We start from the raw sequence: 17,773 nt of genomic DNA, 5'->3' as shown, positions 1-17,773 counted from the left end.
AAACCAACCAACTAACAAACAAACAAAAAACCCAAGCGCACTCCAGCATGGGAGAGCGTGTCTGGGTTTGTGGTGCTTACCCCATGCTGTTATTCAGTTATCTCTGCACTTTCTGACTGCCTGTGCTCCTGGATCTGGACTGGAAGAAGTTCCCCTCACGACCCTCTTTTTGAGGCTGTTCCTTGGCTGGGGTCTTACTTAATGTAACCCAGAGGTTAGAGTTGGTCTTACATTATGCGCTGGGTCCATTTTTAAGGGACAGGAAGGGACAAGGTTTTTCCAAGTGACCAAGGCTGACAGGCAGCGGCTAATGGTGCATTATTAGCCTGAGCTGCTCCCTGGCAGTGGAGGAGCTGACTGAGTGGAGGGCAGGCTGGCTCAGCCCACTGGGCCTGTCAAATGTTCTCCGGCAGTACCCATAGATGGCACCAGAGCATTGGGGATCAGACCACCCCTGGGCACTTGAGGGCTGAGGGAGCCAGGAGAGGAGGCCGGAAAAAGGCAGGCAGTGAGTCACCATCTCTGTGGCTGGTCAAAGACTCAAAACTGTACACCAGGCCCGTCCAGTGATGCTGGGGCAGCAGAGGCAACAACCCATTGGTGACCTTTTCTGATGGTAAAAGCAAAGGGTGAGATGTTATTTTTACCTGAAAAGGCTGTTAAAGGTTAAAATGACAAACTAAAATGCTGAGGGTTTGGAGGATTTGGTGTTTATGATTTCTCAAAGTGGGTGGAAGATAGGGAGGGAAGAGAAAGGAAGAGTGAGAGAGAAAGACGCAGAGAGGAGAGAAGCAGGGGGCAGGTGGGAAGAATGAGGAGGAGGGCAGAGATATTCAGGATATAACGAGAGAACAGAAACAGGGTGGACAAGGGGCGTAGATAGGGGAGCAGGGCCGTGGGGGAGAACAGTCCACCCAAAGGGTGATGCAGAGAAGACGTGCCGGCAGAAGTGGGCCAGAAACGCTGAGGACAGGAGGCCCAGAGAAAAGAAGGCAGGCCTATCTTTAAGACAGGCATGCCCCCCAGTCTCCCAAGGACTCAGAAGACACGTCTCATTCTTTCAGGATCTTTTATTAACGTATAGAAAATGTGTTTAAAAAAGGAACTATACAGAGGCTAAAAGCAACCAGGACTAAAAATACTAGTTAACAATGGTTAACAAGCAGATTCCAGTCTTTGAGCTACAGTGACATGAAAGGATCAGGGAAGTTGGTTTTTCCTCTCCCTTCCTCTGTATGTTTTTATTTTTATTTTAGCTCATTAAAGTGTGCATCGTCTGAGGAGTATGTACTCCATTTTCTTCCTTTTCGCTTCCTTCCAGTCTTTAAGTAAGTGCTTTTTCAAGCTCATTGTAGCTACAAAGTCAGTAAATTGGTCTTTGTTATTTTTACCTGAAAAGGCTGTTAAAGGTTAAAACGACAAACTCAAATTCAGAGGGATTGGAGGATTTGGTGTTTATGATTTCTCAGAACCACAATCTAGAGACCACCAGGGTGGGTTTCAGCTGCTTGGAGCCCCAGGTAATGACCCTCCTCAGTGTCACAGTGACTTGCTTAAGGTACCTAGGCATCCCCATGGGCATGGGGAGTATTCGAGGTTGGAATCATTAGATGTGTGTGTTTGTGTGCATGGGCACCTGTGTACCTGTGCATGCATGTGTGTGTGTGTGTGTGTCTGTATGTATGTATGAATGATTAGAAGGAGGAGCCTATGTGTTAACCAGAATAGACTTACGTGGGTTCTAAACCTTGAGTCTGTGGGACCATGGTGAGTCTGGGCCTCCGCAGCTGGTAAAGGAGCACTTAGATGGCTAACATTTTTACAGGAGTCGTGGTGTCTGTTGCAGCTAACACACAGGTGTCACTGCTGCCCAAGCAGCCCCCACATGGAAAGGGAGCCAGTGTTCTGGGGTTCTTTCTTGGGGAAATCTATTCTTTTATATATAAACATCATTCAATTAAAGGGAAGGGGCTTATGTCTGGAGTTTTGGCCTGGCAGCTAAAAATACCAGGTTGCCAAGTACTGATTTCCTTCTAAATTCCCCAGAGTAGCAAAGAAAGCTGAGATTGTAGCCAACTGTCCTCTGGTGCCTTCCCACCTACTGGGGATGTGGGGCAGGAAAAGGGTGGGGAAAAGAAACCAGGGGGAAAGTAAAATGAATGTATTTCCTGCCTTCTAGCCTCATTCCCCAAGTATTTCCACTGATGTACTCCTGCAGGGGTCTGTTAAGGTGTTTGTACTCCCTGAAGTCTGGAAGAAGGTAGCCTAAATCAGTCTGTAACCTGCTGGTTTTTGCCTAAAAATTTATAGAATTTCTGCATTTGCACTATCTGTACTGGTTTGAATACATTAATAATATAACCCTTTCTTCCCAAATTCTGGAGTGAAATTGATGCTCTGGGAACATGTGCCATGTTTATTCTGTGGCTTCTCCTTCCTTAATCCTGGCTACACTGCCTGCTCCAGCTTCAAAAAAATGACTTTGGAATATCCCACTCTTCTAATGTTGGGATGTTCCCAAAAGAGTGGGGTGGGGGGTATTGAGTTTATGTTCTGGTTCTTACCTCACTCTCCCACTCTGTTGGGGACCCTCTCCCTCATCTGCCAAATTTAAAAAGAAAGAAAAGGAAAGAGCTATTGGATGTTTCTTATTCTCCATGAAGTTGAGATTGAGGGTCCCCTGGAGTATATGGCAAAACAAATGCAAGAATTTCCTTTTCTTAAAAGTCAGAGGAAGTGGTATCAAAGCCCATTTGTGAGAATATTAGTAAAATCCAAGATGGCGGTCACTTGGTTAAATAAACATAAAGGGAGCAACCTCATGAAGTGGAAAAATCCAGGGCTTCAAAATTAGACGGAGGTTCAGATTATGGCTCTATTTAGTAGCTGTGTGACTTTGAGCATGTTACTTAACCTTCCTAGCCCTCCATTCATTCCCTTATCTATAAAATGGTTAAACCTGACTTAAAGTTTATGGTGAGGATTTAATAAAGTAATATATGTAAAGCCCTTTGCACAGTATCTGGTAAATAGTAGGTATGCAATAAATGCTATTTATCTTAGTCGTCATTTGGGGATAATCAAATTAAAAAGCCTATACCAGACCTGAACTCGGCTCTGTTACTGATTGCCTGTGTGCAAGTTCCCTAGCCTTTCTTGGCCTTGGTTTCTTTGAGAGGAAATAAAATGAGAGAATCAGATTAGGTGATCTTGGGTCCTATCCAGCTCTGTAGGTGTATTTCCAACATTTGCCTGTTAGAGGCAGTGTTGGGCATATTAGTGCTCAATATTAGGCTATTAAAGAGCAACTCAGGGTCTCCCTGGGGGCTGCTGAACCAGTGATGGGAAGAAAATAATAGTCCATGTATTCTTGTCCCTGCCTTCACCTGACAATGCATCTGGACTGAAACCCTTTCTCGTGACCTAGTGTTCTAGACCTCTTGGTTGTGCGGCTTGCTTCTCAGGGAAGATGCCCGCACCACCTGACCTGAATCCATGGTGCCAATGAGTGAGTGCCAGTAATCAGAGAGCTGATGTCTTGAGAATAATAGAGTTAAATGTTTCTGAACTGGAACTTTAGCATTAACCCAGCTTCACAGCCCAGACAATAAGGAGCTGTTTTATGAAGTTATCAGAGGGGTCCGAGTGTGTCTGAGGAACAAGAGCTGTGTTATTTGGATGCTCTGTGAGAGCCTTATTAAGCTTGAAGAAGGAGGGAGGATTTCCCCTTTGGAGAAAATGCAACACTATCCAAAGACTGCGAGGTTTGCCAAGGACATTTGGACAATGAAGAGCTGCAGGTGCAATAAAGTCATGTTTCAGGCAAGGGTTGACCTTAAAAAATTAATCAGAATGCTGGAGATGACAAATCAGGCTTGTGATCACTGGTGATGAAAAAGTGAGATCCACGCAGAATTGGTTGAGCAAGCAAAGAAAGCCCTCTGCTTCTGGTTTTCTGTGCAGCGACAGGCCTTGGTGGCTTAGTTTCTCCTCAAGTAAAGTGGGTGAATGGCAGGAGCTCTGGTGGGAGATTGGAGGCCAGAACTTGAGAAGCCAGTGCTGCTTCCTCTCCCATGGCTGCTCCTGCCTGGTCTCTGCATTTTAGTGTGGCGCCATCTGTAGAAGGCTTGCTTTAAATCTCCAATGATCTGTCAGCTTCTTCTTAATTTTATGTTTTTCTTCTTCCCACTGGTTACTCAAAGCTTGACGAATGTAGAACTGGCATAAACACATCCAGGGTGGATACAATTAGAAGGAACCAGAGCCATTTTTTTTTTTTTTTCAAATTGGACCTGAATCTACACTAATACATCATCGTAAAGCATTCCCTGCTTGCTTCTGGACTGGTAGCATCCAAATGCTCCAGTATTGTTGAAGAAAGCTTTATCACATATGTGTAGGATTGGGTTATGGAAGAAGCAAAGGTTTGAGGAAGAATTTAGCTAAACATCTTCAGGAATGTGGTCAAAGGACTCTGTGATACAACCAGAGGGAAGCTACAGGCACAGCCCCAGAATCCAGCCTGTAACTCAGCTTTCTTTAGAGGATAGAGCCTCTCTGTTATGGTAACCTGGATGAAGGCACACCATCAGGGAAGTGAGGCAGAGCTGAGTATGCAGCGTTTAGCATCTGGGTGGGAGGCAGACTCCCAGACTCCACACATCTGTTTGGGTCCTCTGAGATCCCAAGACTCCTCTTGCAGCTGTGGCAAGTGTGAAGAAAGTGGAAACAAATTATCCCAACTTCTATGGAATTATTGAAACTGAACTGAAGTTTGAATCTTTCAGAGGTTTCTTAACAAAATTTTAAGAGAGGACAGTGAGATGCAAGTAAGGTGGAAAGTGTCCTAACCACTTGGAAGAAAAGACATGGAACTAAGAAATTAGATGCATAGTATTCTAGTGATAAGAAAGCAAGCAGTAGAAAACCACATATCCTGGGCAAGTGGCCCCACCTTCCCTGAAATTCTGGGTGGAGGGTAAAAAATAATAATAATAAATGTTGTCATGCCTCAAGAGTATTTGCAAATCCAGGTTACCAGCTAGTCTATTTCAACACCCTCAGCTTGGTGCGTGCAGTGTTCTTGCACGTTCCATCTTTTCTGCAGAAGAGGGACAAAGAGGAACTCACCAACTCTTTCCCAACTGATGCTTTTTTAAGAGCTCTTTGAAAAGATTCCACAGTGATGTCTTGTCCCTTAATCTACAGCTGTGCTCTGGGACTGGATTTGAAACATAAAAATGTGATCAGTATTGTTTGGCTTGGCATTGAGCTCATTGATAACCATGGTTCTTTAGGTCTGCCTTTGAAATAACAGGATACTGGTTGGTTCCCAGGAAGCAGGGTGTTAGGGGTCTTACCACTTTATGAGTAGGGGAGGGGGAAGTTGGTAGGTGAGGGACAGGTGGATTCAAATATTTGTAGATGTTTGCTTGCATTTCCTTGCTGCCATATGTTGTTGTTGATTTTACAAATCAGTCTCCCATACAAATCAGCTGGCCAGTTTTCCTGGGTCCGGGTTTGGCCCTTCTGGAAACCTGGAGACCTGGCTTTTCTCACCCCGTTGACGTTTCACACAGGGTTTCAGGAGGTGACTGCCACCTTGTGGCCACATTTAGCAAGCCCCCCTCCACCAGTTCACTCTGGGTCTCAAGGCCTGCAGTTTTCCATAGACTTGTCATTCTTGCCATCCCTTCTACACCTGACCCCTTCACCTTCCAGAAATAACTCCGCTGGATGTGAGTTTGATATGCTGGCAACTATCTTTATATGATGGGGAAATGCAAAAAAGGGAAACTGCTTGTATCTTGGGTCTAGTCAGTGGGTCTATTGCAGTCATTGGTGGTGGTTTTGTTTTTGGGTGTAAGTACATATCCTGATGGGTCTGCAGTTAAACAGCCTGTGAGAAGGGTCTACCTTGGTTCCTTTTGAGTCTCTTGAGGAAACTGGTGTGCATAGGGTGGGTGCTTACGAGTATTGCTTACTGAATCTGCCTTTGGGAAATTGTGCTTGGAGGAGCAGGATAAGCAGGAATCAGTGAGGAAAGTTAAGAGCGTTGAGTCAAGTTGACCATAGACCTTGGGAAGAGGGTGGTGCACAGTGTCTTTTAAATTTGGTGAAAACTCATGAGAAAATTACTATACTTAATAAAAGGAATCTATAAATCCTTTTACAGAGGATTGAATGAGCTGATCTTTGAAGTCCCTTTCTTGCTTCAAAATGAAGCTAGGCAATGCCGCTGGTATTATTTATAAAAATGTTCCATAGTGTAGAATGATTTCAATAAAAGGAAGATTTTGGTTTCCACTGATGTTTCTTGTCTTTCATCTGAATTGACAACACATAATCTTTTTCCATTTCAACTTCCTTGATGAAGTGGGCTGTGCCGGCACCACCCAGGTACCTGGGCTCTGTTTCTAAGGATAAAATGAGTTCAGCCTCTTACTCAGCATGGCCTTTTCTGTAGTGTTTTCGTGTGTGTGTGTGTGTGTGTGTGTGTGTGTGTTTTACTTATGACTTCTGAATCAATCTCTTTTTTTTTTTTTCCTTCCTTCCTTCCTTCCTTCATTTCTTTCCTCATGAAACAGGGATTTGAGTGAATTTTCATTACCTAATTGTGTTCTCTCACCATGCCAATTTCTACTCAGGTTTTCAGATCACAGATTGGCATCACTGACTGTCAAAACTAAAAGGGAAATTAGAACTCATTTTAGTCTAACCTGTCATCTGACAGCTGAAGAAGCTGAGGTCTAGAGAGGCAAAACAACCCAGTCAAGGTCATGTAGCTAAGATGAGTTTCCCATTCAATGTGCTTCCTGCTATTCATTGTTGTTCCATCTCTAGCTAAGTCTTATGCAATTTACATGCTTGTTGAAAGGATTTGTTTCTGTTTCTTCCTCCTCCCAGTTTGTTGAAGCCCATGGTGAACTGAGAAATGCAAGTGATGCCTAGATTTTTCAGGGTATTACATCCACACCACAGCAGTGGACAAAGCCTAGGAGACTGGCAAGGAGCGCGCCTCCAGACAGTGGTGGCTGGCTGCATCCCCATGAGGTCCAAGGTATGATGGTCAGCCCAAGGGACTGTCCATCCTGGTTCTCAAAGCTTGGTAAGAGTGAGGATGTTTCAATTAGAAAATTGCCAACACTCAGGCTCATCCAGTAACTGGTTGGCAAAGGTACATGCTGCCTCAATTAGACAAACATAGGCACTACGGAAAACGGTGCTGGGGCCTTGAGGAATGGGAGAGGAAAGGAAGAAGACAGCTCAGGGAACTGGGCATGGATTTGGGCAGATGTCGCGGGGATGGTTGCTGATATTCAATTTGGAGGAGAAGTTGAAAGGTTAGGCCTTTTAAAGCCCTAGCTCTCCTGGGCTTAAGAATCAAATCATGCTAGTGAAGACAGTGCTGCTCACAAAATGGGAAGTAGGCCCACAGTTATTGCCTATTCACCTTTGGATTTCTGGATCTAATTTCCTTTGGCTGTTACCATTTTTCCTTTCAAAGGCAGAATAGTAAAAGAAGATGAAAAGGCTTCTCATGATCTCACTTCATTAAGAAGGTCATTCCTGTTTCCCACAGGACCAAAAAAGAAAAAAAAAAAAATTCAACCTCTTTCCAGGGTTATCAGTCAGGGATATAGCTCTCTGGGCAAATGCCTTCTTTTTCTGACTCTTATTAAGCCACCTACACTACAGAGGGCTTGGGTGAAGACAGAAATGAGGCAGAAAAAAGAATCTGTGACAAACAGGACCAGAACTGGAGAAAACAAAGCTAGGGGAGATCTGTGTTTCCCATGGAAGCTATAATCTCTAGGGCAGTGCCCTGACTGTGACTTCTTCAGTCCTTTCCTCAATGCGTGACCCGAGGTGCTAACAGCTACAACCATCTCCCACCCCATCTTCAAATAAAGTAACTGTCTGACCTGAGAGTGGGGGCAGTGGCTAATGACTCACAGGGACATAGCCTCTGTGCCACCCAGGGCCAGGAGCAGGCAATGCCTTGGGAACTAGATTCCAAAATGCTGGTTGGGCTTGTGAGGCTCTGGGGTCTAACACAGGATGGAATTAGGCAAAAGGCTCCATCAGACCAGAAAACAGCTGCTGTTCTTGAAAAGTAATAGGACATATGGCTGGTGTAGTAAAAATGTCAGAAGATGAGAATTTTTGGCCCATTATAAAGGACTGGGTGCAGTGGCTCTAGCCTGTAATCCCAGCACTTTGGGAGGCTGAGATGGGAGGATTGCTTGAGGTCAGGAGTTTGTGACCAGTCTGGGCAACATAATGAGACCCCATCTCTCCAAAAAATAAAGGAAAAATCAGCTAGGATGGTGGCTCATGCCTGTAGTCCCAGCTACTCAAGAGGCTGAGGTGGGAGGATCACTTAAGCTCAGGAAGGTGAGGCTGTAGTGAGCAAGGACTGCACCACTGCACTCCAGCCTGAGCAACAGAGTGAGATCCTGTCTCAAAAGAAAGAAAAAGAAAGAAAGAAGAGGGAAGGAAGAAAGGAGGGAGGGAGGGAAGGAAGGAAGGAGCAAAGGAGGGAAGGAAGAAAGGAAGGAGGGAGGGAAGAAAGGAAAGGAAGGGATGGAGGGAAGGAGGGAGGAGGGAAAGAAGGAAGGAAGGAAGGAGGAGGAAGGAAGGAAGGAGGGATGGAGGGAAGGAGGGAAAGGAAGGAAGGAAAAGAACCTCAGTTGCTGGGATGCAGAACAGTTGATCTGTTTCCTTTTAAGGGGAATTGTTGGCAAACCTCTCTTGCTGAGGATTCTTTTCTGGGCCATTGTGAGAACCTGGCCATGGCAGGCTATGACAAAATCACAAATACCTGGAAGGGGGCACATCTCAGAAGAAGGGTAGAAAAAGAAGGTGTGTGCCTGACACCATAGCAATCTGTACTCCACAACTTGCCTTTGAATTGGCCCTTTAAGGAAACATCCCACTTTTCCTCCTTGGTGGGAAAGGAGGGGAAGGTTGAGAAGGGCTAGGTAGGAGGGAGAATGGAGACTGAGGGTCAGGCTCCAGGGCAGCAGAAACCAAGAGCAGATGGTAGTCAACAGATTCCTGCTGCATCCCTGCTTCCTTCACATATTCTTAACATGTTGCAAAACACATTGCTATTACTCTTCCCCCCTGTTTCATATTATAAAATACAAACGAATGACAGAAAAGATTGGTTGGCTCGCAGCCGCCCGCTGCTCAGAACTGTAAGGACTGCCGTTTCCTCCCTGCCATGAGACGGTGGTTGTAGGGGCGCATCTTCATTTCCACAAAGGGAATGGAGAACTCGTGGCCTTTCCAATGGTACCAGTTGATGCCCTGGACATGAGAAAGATAAGCATGTCAGGTCATCCCCCACCGTGGAATGCCCCACTTCAAAAGAAGGGTAATTTTGGGAACAGGGAATCCACAATGTGGGGTTAGCTATTTTCAGCCAACATGAAGATTTGAGGCCGTGTTCCCAATAAAGTGAAAGGGGCAGAGTCTCTTTCCAAATTTCTCCTTAAAAGTGCTGGTGGCCTGGGTCTTTACAGGCAACATGTTGCAGGTCATTCCTTATTGCCAGCTTTGTTTTTCGCTTCTAGGAGTGGCATCCACCAGTAGATGGTTGTGAAATTCCAACAGGGTGGAAGCATTTGGAAGAGAATAACTGTGTTTGACTGCTCACTCCTAATGGGAGACTTAGGCGGTTTCTAACTAGGGTGATAAACCCTTTTGGTTTGCTCAGAACTAAGGAATTTCCCTGCTGTGGGCTGTTTCAGTGTTAGCACTTAGAAAGTCTAGTTGGTCCTGTTGGTTTCCCTGTCACCCAGCCCAGCCCTATTGACTTGTGGTCTCTGATAGGGAAAGATTGTCCAGTTCACACTAGTATTTTCGATCTCTACCTTTCTGGGACCCTTTTGAGGGTAAAGTTGAGCCTGTGAAGCTGTCCCCAGGGCTGATAAGCTCTTCATGGGATCTTCTGGATGAGGGAATGAAAAGGAACTTGACTGGGCGTCAAGGGCTTCTCTGGGTAAGTTCTAGCTCCTGGGTCCTTTCCTTTCCTTCCTGTAGCTTCTACTCTGTTCCAATCTTATCCCATTGTCTGCATTATTTTTCTCAAGACTCCAAATATTTCTTTTTAAAGGGAAACGAAGGACCCACGTGTGCCTTTAAAACATAAAGCTAAGGGAGCACGGGCTCCACGGCTCCGGCTCATTCACAGCAGAGGCAGAGCATCACTCACCTGACTGTGCCTGGACTCCCCGTACTTCCCATTGAGGTTGGTCCGGTGGCAGTTCTTATACCACCACGCTCCCTTGTATGACATGGCACAGTTGGTCACTGCAACATCATTGTCTCTATCCTCTGTGGAGAAAGGGCGTCCTTGATGATAGCTGAGGGAGTCCCCTACAAAAAAAAAGATACATTCATGAGGCTGTCCCCTTTGTCACTGTTTTATCAGGATTTTTTGGACATTCGATCCACTTCCAGCAAACCTGGCTTCCACTTATGGAGCCTTCCACTTACCTTTTCATTTCTACCTAGTTTCCCAGCGTGGCTGTACTGAACTCTTACTCCACTTTATCCCCCAAGCCAACCATTTCCATTCTACTCTCTCCAACCCGCTTCCTAATCGCTTCTACTGCTTTTGCTGAGAACTTTCTCCACTCAGCTCCATCTCATTGTGCCTCCCATACCCCAGCTGTTTCCTCCATGCCCGCACTGGGACACAGCCACTCCCAGTTCCTCCTGTCTTTGGAGGAGCTAGAGATGAGCCAGGCAGAATTGAGCCATTCTGGGTCCCACCATGCAGTCTCAACCTGACTTCTCCCTGACTCACCAGGCCTGCTTAGATGACACCCAAGAACCCACGTTCAGAACTTGAGGCCACACAGGAAGAGATGCATCAGCAAACTAGAGTTCCCATCCATAAGAAACAGGATGATGAAAACCCATAACCATGTCAAAGGAGAAGTGCTTGGGACATCTGGGCTCTATCTTGGGGAAGAGTGGACTTCAGGAGGGAGTCATGGCCTGTGGTCACTCTCGCCAAATATTTGATGGGATACTAAGAAAAAAATGCAGTAAATTCTGTGGGGATTTATTAGGATTAGTAGGTGGAGATATAAAGATGGATATTTAAGCTAAATATACAAGGACAGAAATCACCTAAATATTAGAGGTGTTCACAAGTGGAATAGACTGCTGAAACAGGTGGTGAGATTTCCATTCTCAGGGGCAAGCAGAGGCTATGTGTTCTTTTCTGGGGATATTGTGCAGAGGGCTCAGGTAAATTGTGCATTTAAGGTGAGGGATTAGACTGTAATTAAATTATAACAATTGGTAAAACTTAGCAGGATCAGGACTTGTGGCTAGGGATGTTGCCAAGGGGGCTCATGCTAGTTATTGAATGAAAGAGGTCTTGGGTGCTTCTCCTTGCTTTAGGTGAGGAGAGACCTATTCTGATTCTGTGGCTTCTGCATCCAGGCTCACTGTGGCCACTCAATGCCTCCAATGCTTCCCACCACAACTTAACTCTCAAGAGATTGATCTTTATTTTATAGGGAAGGCTGACGCCCTTGGTGGGGGGAGGGGGCGGTTAACTCAAAATGTCATTATCTTCATCTTCCCCTTCCTGTCTTCTTCGTCTTCCCTTTCCGGCCTCCAGGGACTCAGCTTTTGTGCCCATCTGGAGTTAACCTCACCATCTGCAACTCACTCTTTCCCATCTCTTCCAGATCCTAGAAAAGGTAAAATATGTTTCTTACTTTTTCCTTTTTCTTTTGTTTTTAAAAACTTTTCACACCTTCTCACCCTAAGTCATATATATATATATATCCTTTGTCTTAAAAATTCTTAGATTAATCCTACTCCTTAATGATTATTTCTTTCACCATCAGTTCCTTGACTATGCGGCCTCCACCCACATCCTAGTTTCTCACTCCCTGCGTCTCCCTCCGTAATCTAGAATTTGTCCTCATTATTCCCCTGGAGCAGCTTCCACTCTGAGGCTGCCTTCCACTGTCACAGACATGCTCCCAATGTTTGTCTTTACATCCTCCCAAAGCCTGGCTTCCCTTCCCATTTCTGCCTCATATAGCTACCTCATGTGTTTAACACAATAAGTCCTGGTTTCTCTCTCTCAAACCACTGTTCATATTTATACCTTTTTCTTAATTCCCAACATTCGTCAAGGCTCCTGTTATCTCCTGTTAGGACTGATGCAGCAGCCACCAGCTGTTCTCTGTTCTTCACTTGGACTTACTTTATCCTATTCATGGCTGTCACAGGGATCTTCCTAAACCCTACTTCTGTTTTTTCTCCTTGGGACCTCCAATGGCCCTCCATTGCTACCATGTTAAGACTGAATTCCTCTGCCCCTTGGTTTTCTGGCTTCTGGATCTGGCTGTACCTACCTCACCAATCTTCTCTATCTCTCCTGAATTTATACTTTGCTCTGCTCTGCCAGGCCCTTCACAGCCTCCCATCCTCCACAGCATCTGCTCCTTCTGTGACTTCCAGGGCTTGATTTTCTTACCATGGGGATCTCAGTCAAACGTGGCTATGTGGCTGCCTTCATGATGCTGTCCTCCACCATAGAGACACCCCTTCTGTGAACACCCCTTAAACTAGAAGTGAGAGGCCAGGCATGGTGGCTCATGCCTGTAATCCTAGCACTTTTGGAGGCCAAGGTGGGCGGATCACCTGAGGGCAGGAGTTCAAGACCAGCCTGGCCAACTTTGTGAAATCCTGTCTCTACTAAAAATACAAAAATTAGCCAGGCGTGGTGGCATGTGCTTGCAATCCCAGCTACTCGGGGGCTGAGGCAGGAGAATTGCTTGAGAAGCAGAGGTTGCAGTGAGCTGAGATAGCGCCACTGCGCTCCAGCCTGGGTGAAAGTGTGAGACTTTGTCTAAAAAAGAACAACAACAAAAACCAGAAAATACTAGAAATGAGTACTATTGATTGTGTGATGAGTTACTTTCTGTTTCTTTTTAAAACTAGACATTCAGTTTTTGTAGAGGCCATGTTTTATGCTTCTTTTGAGTCCCCACAACTTGCACAATAAATTTTTAGGAGTTACTCAACAACTTCTGATTGATAACTTAATTTGGAATTTTAATTCTGATCCAAGTAGCGTCCTAGAGACTTGAATGTTTGCAGCCTCAGGAAATGGGGAGCAGGAGAAAAGACTGAACTTGGATCGGAGGCGGGGTACGGGGTGATTCAGTAGGGCCAGTAAAAATGAGAAACTACTAAAGATAAGGTCCAGCAGAATTGGGCGATATTAAATGCCAGAAAGAGAAGGGATGGGCTCTTCCTCCCCAGAAACCTTCAGATCTAGAAAGAACAACCATTGTGTGTTGTGGCCTAGAGAGGGTGGCAGCCTAAAGAAGCCCAGCTTTTCATTTTTTGAAGATGAACTGAATATTCCAGGTGAGAGATCAGACCCTAATTAGTTGATGATGAAAAGCCAAACTGTTGGCAGGATCTGCCTCTGAGACATGAGGGTAGCATGCAGTCCAACTGTTCCAGCCTCCATAGGCCCCGAAGCAAGACAGAGCTGGAACAGAGGGAGCTAGGGCCGGGTCCCCGCAAGGCAGATGAAAGCACCGGAGGATGAAGAGGACGGAGGGAGGGGGGCCTGCAGGGAACATGGAGGGCTTGCTTCTTTTCCTGTAGGAGAAATCAGAATGGCTTTTCTACAGGCACAATTCTAATCTTACAGAGTGAATAGCATCAGGTGATTTTTGAAATGATTTAGTCTGGCGTCTTGTTTAATATGCTCCATTTCAATGGCTATTTTATGCCCAAAGTTTGTCAAATTGGGCCTTTTGTTGGGGCACTTCAGGCTGATCTCATTGCTTTTGGAAATGATCTCAGATGTGAGCATAAGAAAGGAAAGCGTGTCTTCTCTTTGGAGTATCTGACTGAAAAGAGAAATAATTGAACAGATGCAGTAACTGGAAGCACAACACTTTGATGCTCCTCTTAATTTCAAGAGGCATGAAATTGCTGCTAAAATTATACACTAGCATTTAACCCTAAAATTGATGTTAACGAAAGGGCCAGTAATTCCATGTATCAAACATTAGAATATTTGGAAAAACAGGTTTTATGAAATGTGTTATAATAGAGTACAGGAAACAGGTTGGCCAAACCCAAGAAGCAGACTGGATGTTATGTTCTGAAAAAACTACTAATGCAACCAAGCTTGCTGAGATGGTTGTTCTGCTTGGTAGAAATGCCATAAAAACCTACACAGAAAACCCAACACCTATGTGGTTCTTGTGGAGGAATGAAAAGAAACGTGACCAATGAGGAACAGCTAAGTGGCATCATTTGCTCCTTGACCAGGTGTTAGCATGAATGCTGATGGCCAGGGTGGGGTGATGGGGGCATCTCAGAGAGGGGCAACATCATATGATTTGCACTAGCTCAAAGATGGTTTTCCTAAGTGTCATTGCATGGGAGATGTCTACCCAGACAGTAGACGATTCTGCTCTCACTGCGTAAGAGTCCAGATTGACTAATTTAGACAAGGAAAACAATCCTTTTTCATCTTCACATTGCATCTTTTTTAAACCTTAAAAGCACATTCACTCCACTGATATCATCTTTTTCCGGCTACTCAGTGAAGTAGGGCAGGCATCATTATTATAATTTCTCAGATGAAAAGAACTGAAGTCCTGAGAAGTTGCTTTTAGGTGAGCGGTCAGGGAGAGCTGGGACCAGAGCTAGAGGTTCCCAGTGGCATGGCCCTTCTCCCTGGCCGGCAGCGAATGCAGGAACTCTGCGGGTGCTGCTGCTTCCTGAGGCAGCTCAGGCCTAGAATGTGGGGGCCCTTGTCCCACCGCATGCCCGCTGCCCTTGGTGTCTGCTTAGGAGCCATAGGTACCTGCGGTGCCATTGTAGCTTCCTATGCGGAGTTTGTACAGGTTTCTGCTGTCCTCGACAGAGAACCTGTCGTAGGAGGCGAAGGCGGCCTCCTGGCCATCCCGCATGTCCACGCGCAGCTCATAGCGGCCCTGGGATGTGATCCTGTGTATGTTGTCCAGCCCTGTGGAGAAGAGCAGAAAATGCGCTGAGACTGGCCCCCAGCAGCTTTGGAAAATGGGAGGTAAATGCATCTGTGGCCTCAAAACATATTACAGGGAAGAGGAGGGGACTCCAGATTGCTTTTGGCCTTGGTGCTTCACAGTTTATTACCAAATGGACCCCGGCAGACTGAATTTCTTCTTGCAAAGAGGCCGGCCCAGCTCTGCTGATGAGTTCCCAACATGGGAAACTCAGGGGTCCTAATACCTCCTCTTGAGTCAGTAACTGACAAACCCTGAGCCTCAAGATTCCTGGCCCTGTCCCCTGTCACCTCCTCTGCCAAATCATGGTACTGGAAGAAAATTACAAGAGGTATTACATGGGTGTGAGTCCTTGGGTGTGAGTGATCGAAAGTAAGAGATGGAACACTAATTAGAGGAGTTCAGAGCCTCTGGGACATCTCCTATTAGCCTGCAGGAAGGGCTCTGTCCACTTTTCCCGACACTGCGTCTCCTGCCTTCGGCCTCCAGGCCTCCTGGGGCTCCATAGCCCGGTCATAGAATATGTCTCCATTCCCTTTCTCTCTAATCTGCCTGCTACATTTGCACTGTGACCTTTCCACTGGTATTTTCGGCCAGTTACCCTCATTCATCTGCTTCCTCCTTTGTTTCTAAGCTTCCCAGGCCTTGGTCTAATAGATTTTTGTAAGGCGCAAACCTTTGTAAGTTCACAGGTTAGGCAGAGTCCAGATCCCTCCTTGGTGATATTTTCTTACATACATTTTCTTGCTTGTTTGTCCTGGTTGGCCATGCCCTGGGACTCTCCAATTTTGATCTACCTGCCCAAACTTTGGACCATTCACCCTGTGTTGCTGGTAATCTCTCTGAGCCCTCCTGATTTCTATCTGCTTACTGAAGTAGGGTCACCTTGCTTTGCTGTGACATCTGATATCTATTTGAGTACGCCGTGACTTAGAATCAAACAATTTGCAGAGACTGTAGGGAATTTAGTGGGGACTCAGGCCAGTCTGTTTCGCAGAAGAGGAAACTGAAGTCCAACAGAGATGAAATGATTGGCTGAAGGCCATCCAGGTGTTTTGGCTTTCCTGTCCCATTTGAGGTTTAGAGCTTTGCCTTGATTGTAAGTCGAAGGCTATTTGACTGCCGTTTGCTGTTGGCTGAGTTGCTGACCCACAACCCAGCCTGGACTTGTGCCTGTGCAGATGTAGTAGATTCTGATGGTGCCCTGCCGGATGTCTTTAATTGTCAGATCCACCTGACAGCTGCGGAGCTGCTACAAGCATTGTCTGTTAGCAACTTGCAGCCACCTTCTTCTTGGAAAATTGCCCTTGACCAAATGGGAATCACTTCATCCTGGAAGTGAAGCTCTCTCCCCTCATGCCTTGTAGCAGACCTTCATCAATGACTAATGTGGAGGGGTACAAAAGCTTGGCTTCCTTGCCTAAGTGGTAGCCAGCTCTGAGGAGCAATTCATGCTCCCGAGCTTCCCTAGGGATCACACTGAAGTGAGTCTCCAGCCAAAACCACATTTTTGCAGCTTTCTCCGGCCTATTTTGCTTCCCCCATTCCCCTTCTCCCCAATGAACTCCCCAAGTAAATCACTTGAACAAGAATTCCTGTTTCAGTCTCTGCTTCTGTAGAACCCCATATAAGACATAAACTATGGGTCATAGTGTTATCCCCAACCTGAGTATTGCTGCCAAACTGCACCGCACCAGGCCTTGCCTCTGCAAGAACCCTCCCTGTCTCCCTCTTACCTACATCATCAAGTCAAGACTTCTCTTTGAGATTTTTAAGTTCCATGCTGTGCCTTTATTCAACCCACTCACCTCATCGTTTTCTTTCCCTCACTTGCACCTTTCCTCTCAGTGGATGGGTTTCCTCCCTGGCCTCAGTTTGTAGTTGTCAAAAGAATTCCTGCCTTCCCTCCTTTTCATCCCTTTTCTTCCTCCATTCTTCTGACTGACTCATCCCTCAATGCCTTCTCCATGAAGCTGGTCTCTTCCTTCTCTGAATATCTGTGGCCTTCTTTTCAGCAGCTCATAGTTTAGAACAGTGTTTCCCAGTGTGGATGGCATCTCTGATGACATGAGACATATAAGGCACTAAATAACCTTGAATAATAAGAAGAAAGGTATTTCCAAATTTAATCTCAGTCTTTTTTAATAGATGAAGGGGATATCTTAACCCTGATCCTAACCTTAACTCACAGTCTCAGTTTGGTTCTAGTATTTTCGTGGTTTGTTTAGCAGGCAAAGCATGAAACAGCTTCTAATCTCCATTTTTAACACCAGCACCACTGCCAGCAACAACAGTCTTGGAGTCCTTGTATTTAACTGTCATCAAATACTATTAATATAGTTTTCTTTTAATTGCATTTATTTTTGAGGCTTTCTTTTTTACTTGTGGCACATGATAACTAGCTTTCTATTTTTGGCAATGCAATAACATTTCTTCTAAAAATAGATTTAATTAAAGAGTAATCTATAGGAATTTCAAGTGCATGGTAGTGTATATATTTCTGGAAATATGGCACAAATTGTGAAAGTGGTATACAGCAGCTCAGCTTTGGGAAACATGAGTCCTGTCTGCTTATGGATGTATTAATTTGCGGGTATTACACTGGTCTCCCAAGTTGCTTGTTGATGCTTTGAAGGTAAGCATATTTTTTCAATTTGTTTGACTTTTATGTCAATGTTTTTATATGGCCTTTACCTTATATTTTTATTGTCTAT

The 17,773-nt window shown here is 45.3% G+C and overlaps 1 protein-coding gene and 1 long non-coding RNA gene across 10 annotated transcripts in view; one reads left to right on the top strand and one right to left on the bottom strand.

Moving 5' to 3' along the window:
- Window positions 1–17,773, top strand: part of LOC108305350 — a 226,398-nt gene that overhangs the window by 99,513 nt on the left and 109,112 nt on the right. The window lies entirely within an intron of this gene.
- TNR (tenascin R) overlaps window positions 9,076–17,773 on the bottom strand; it is a 410,842-nt gene continuing 402,144 nt past the window's right edge. For 2 of the 3 annotated variants that reach the window (XM_017529944.1, XM_017529946.1), the window contains 3 exons: window positions 14,879–15,040; window positions 10,223–10,386; window positions 9,076–9,315 (listed from right to left, as the gene is read on the bottom strand). In XM_017529944.1, coding sequence (XP_017385433.1) covers window positions 9,196–9,315; window positions 10,223–10,386; window positions 14,879–15,040 — 446 coding nt within the window. In that variant the 3' untranslated portion in view covers window positions 9,076–9,195. The other variant, XM_037739057.1, reaches the window with a different exon arrangement.

Source organism: Cebus imitator, unplaced genomic scaffold (assembly GCF_001604975.1).
Source record: "Cebus imitator isolate Cc_AM_T3 unplaced genomic scaffold, Cebus_imitator-1.0 Scaffold62, whole genome shotgun sequence".
NCBI classification, from domain to species: Eukaryota; Metazoa; Chordata; class Mammalia; order Primates; family Cebidae; genus Cebus; species Cebus imitator.
The sequence above is the reverse complement of the archived record's forward strand: the minus strand, read 5'-3'. Positions and strand labels throughout refer to the sequence as shown.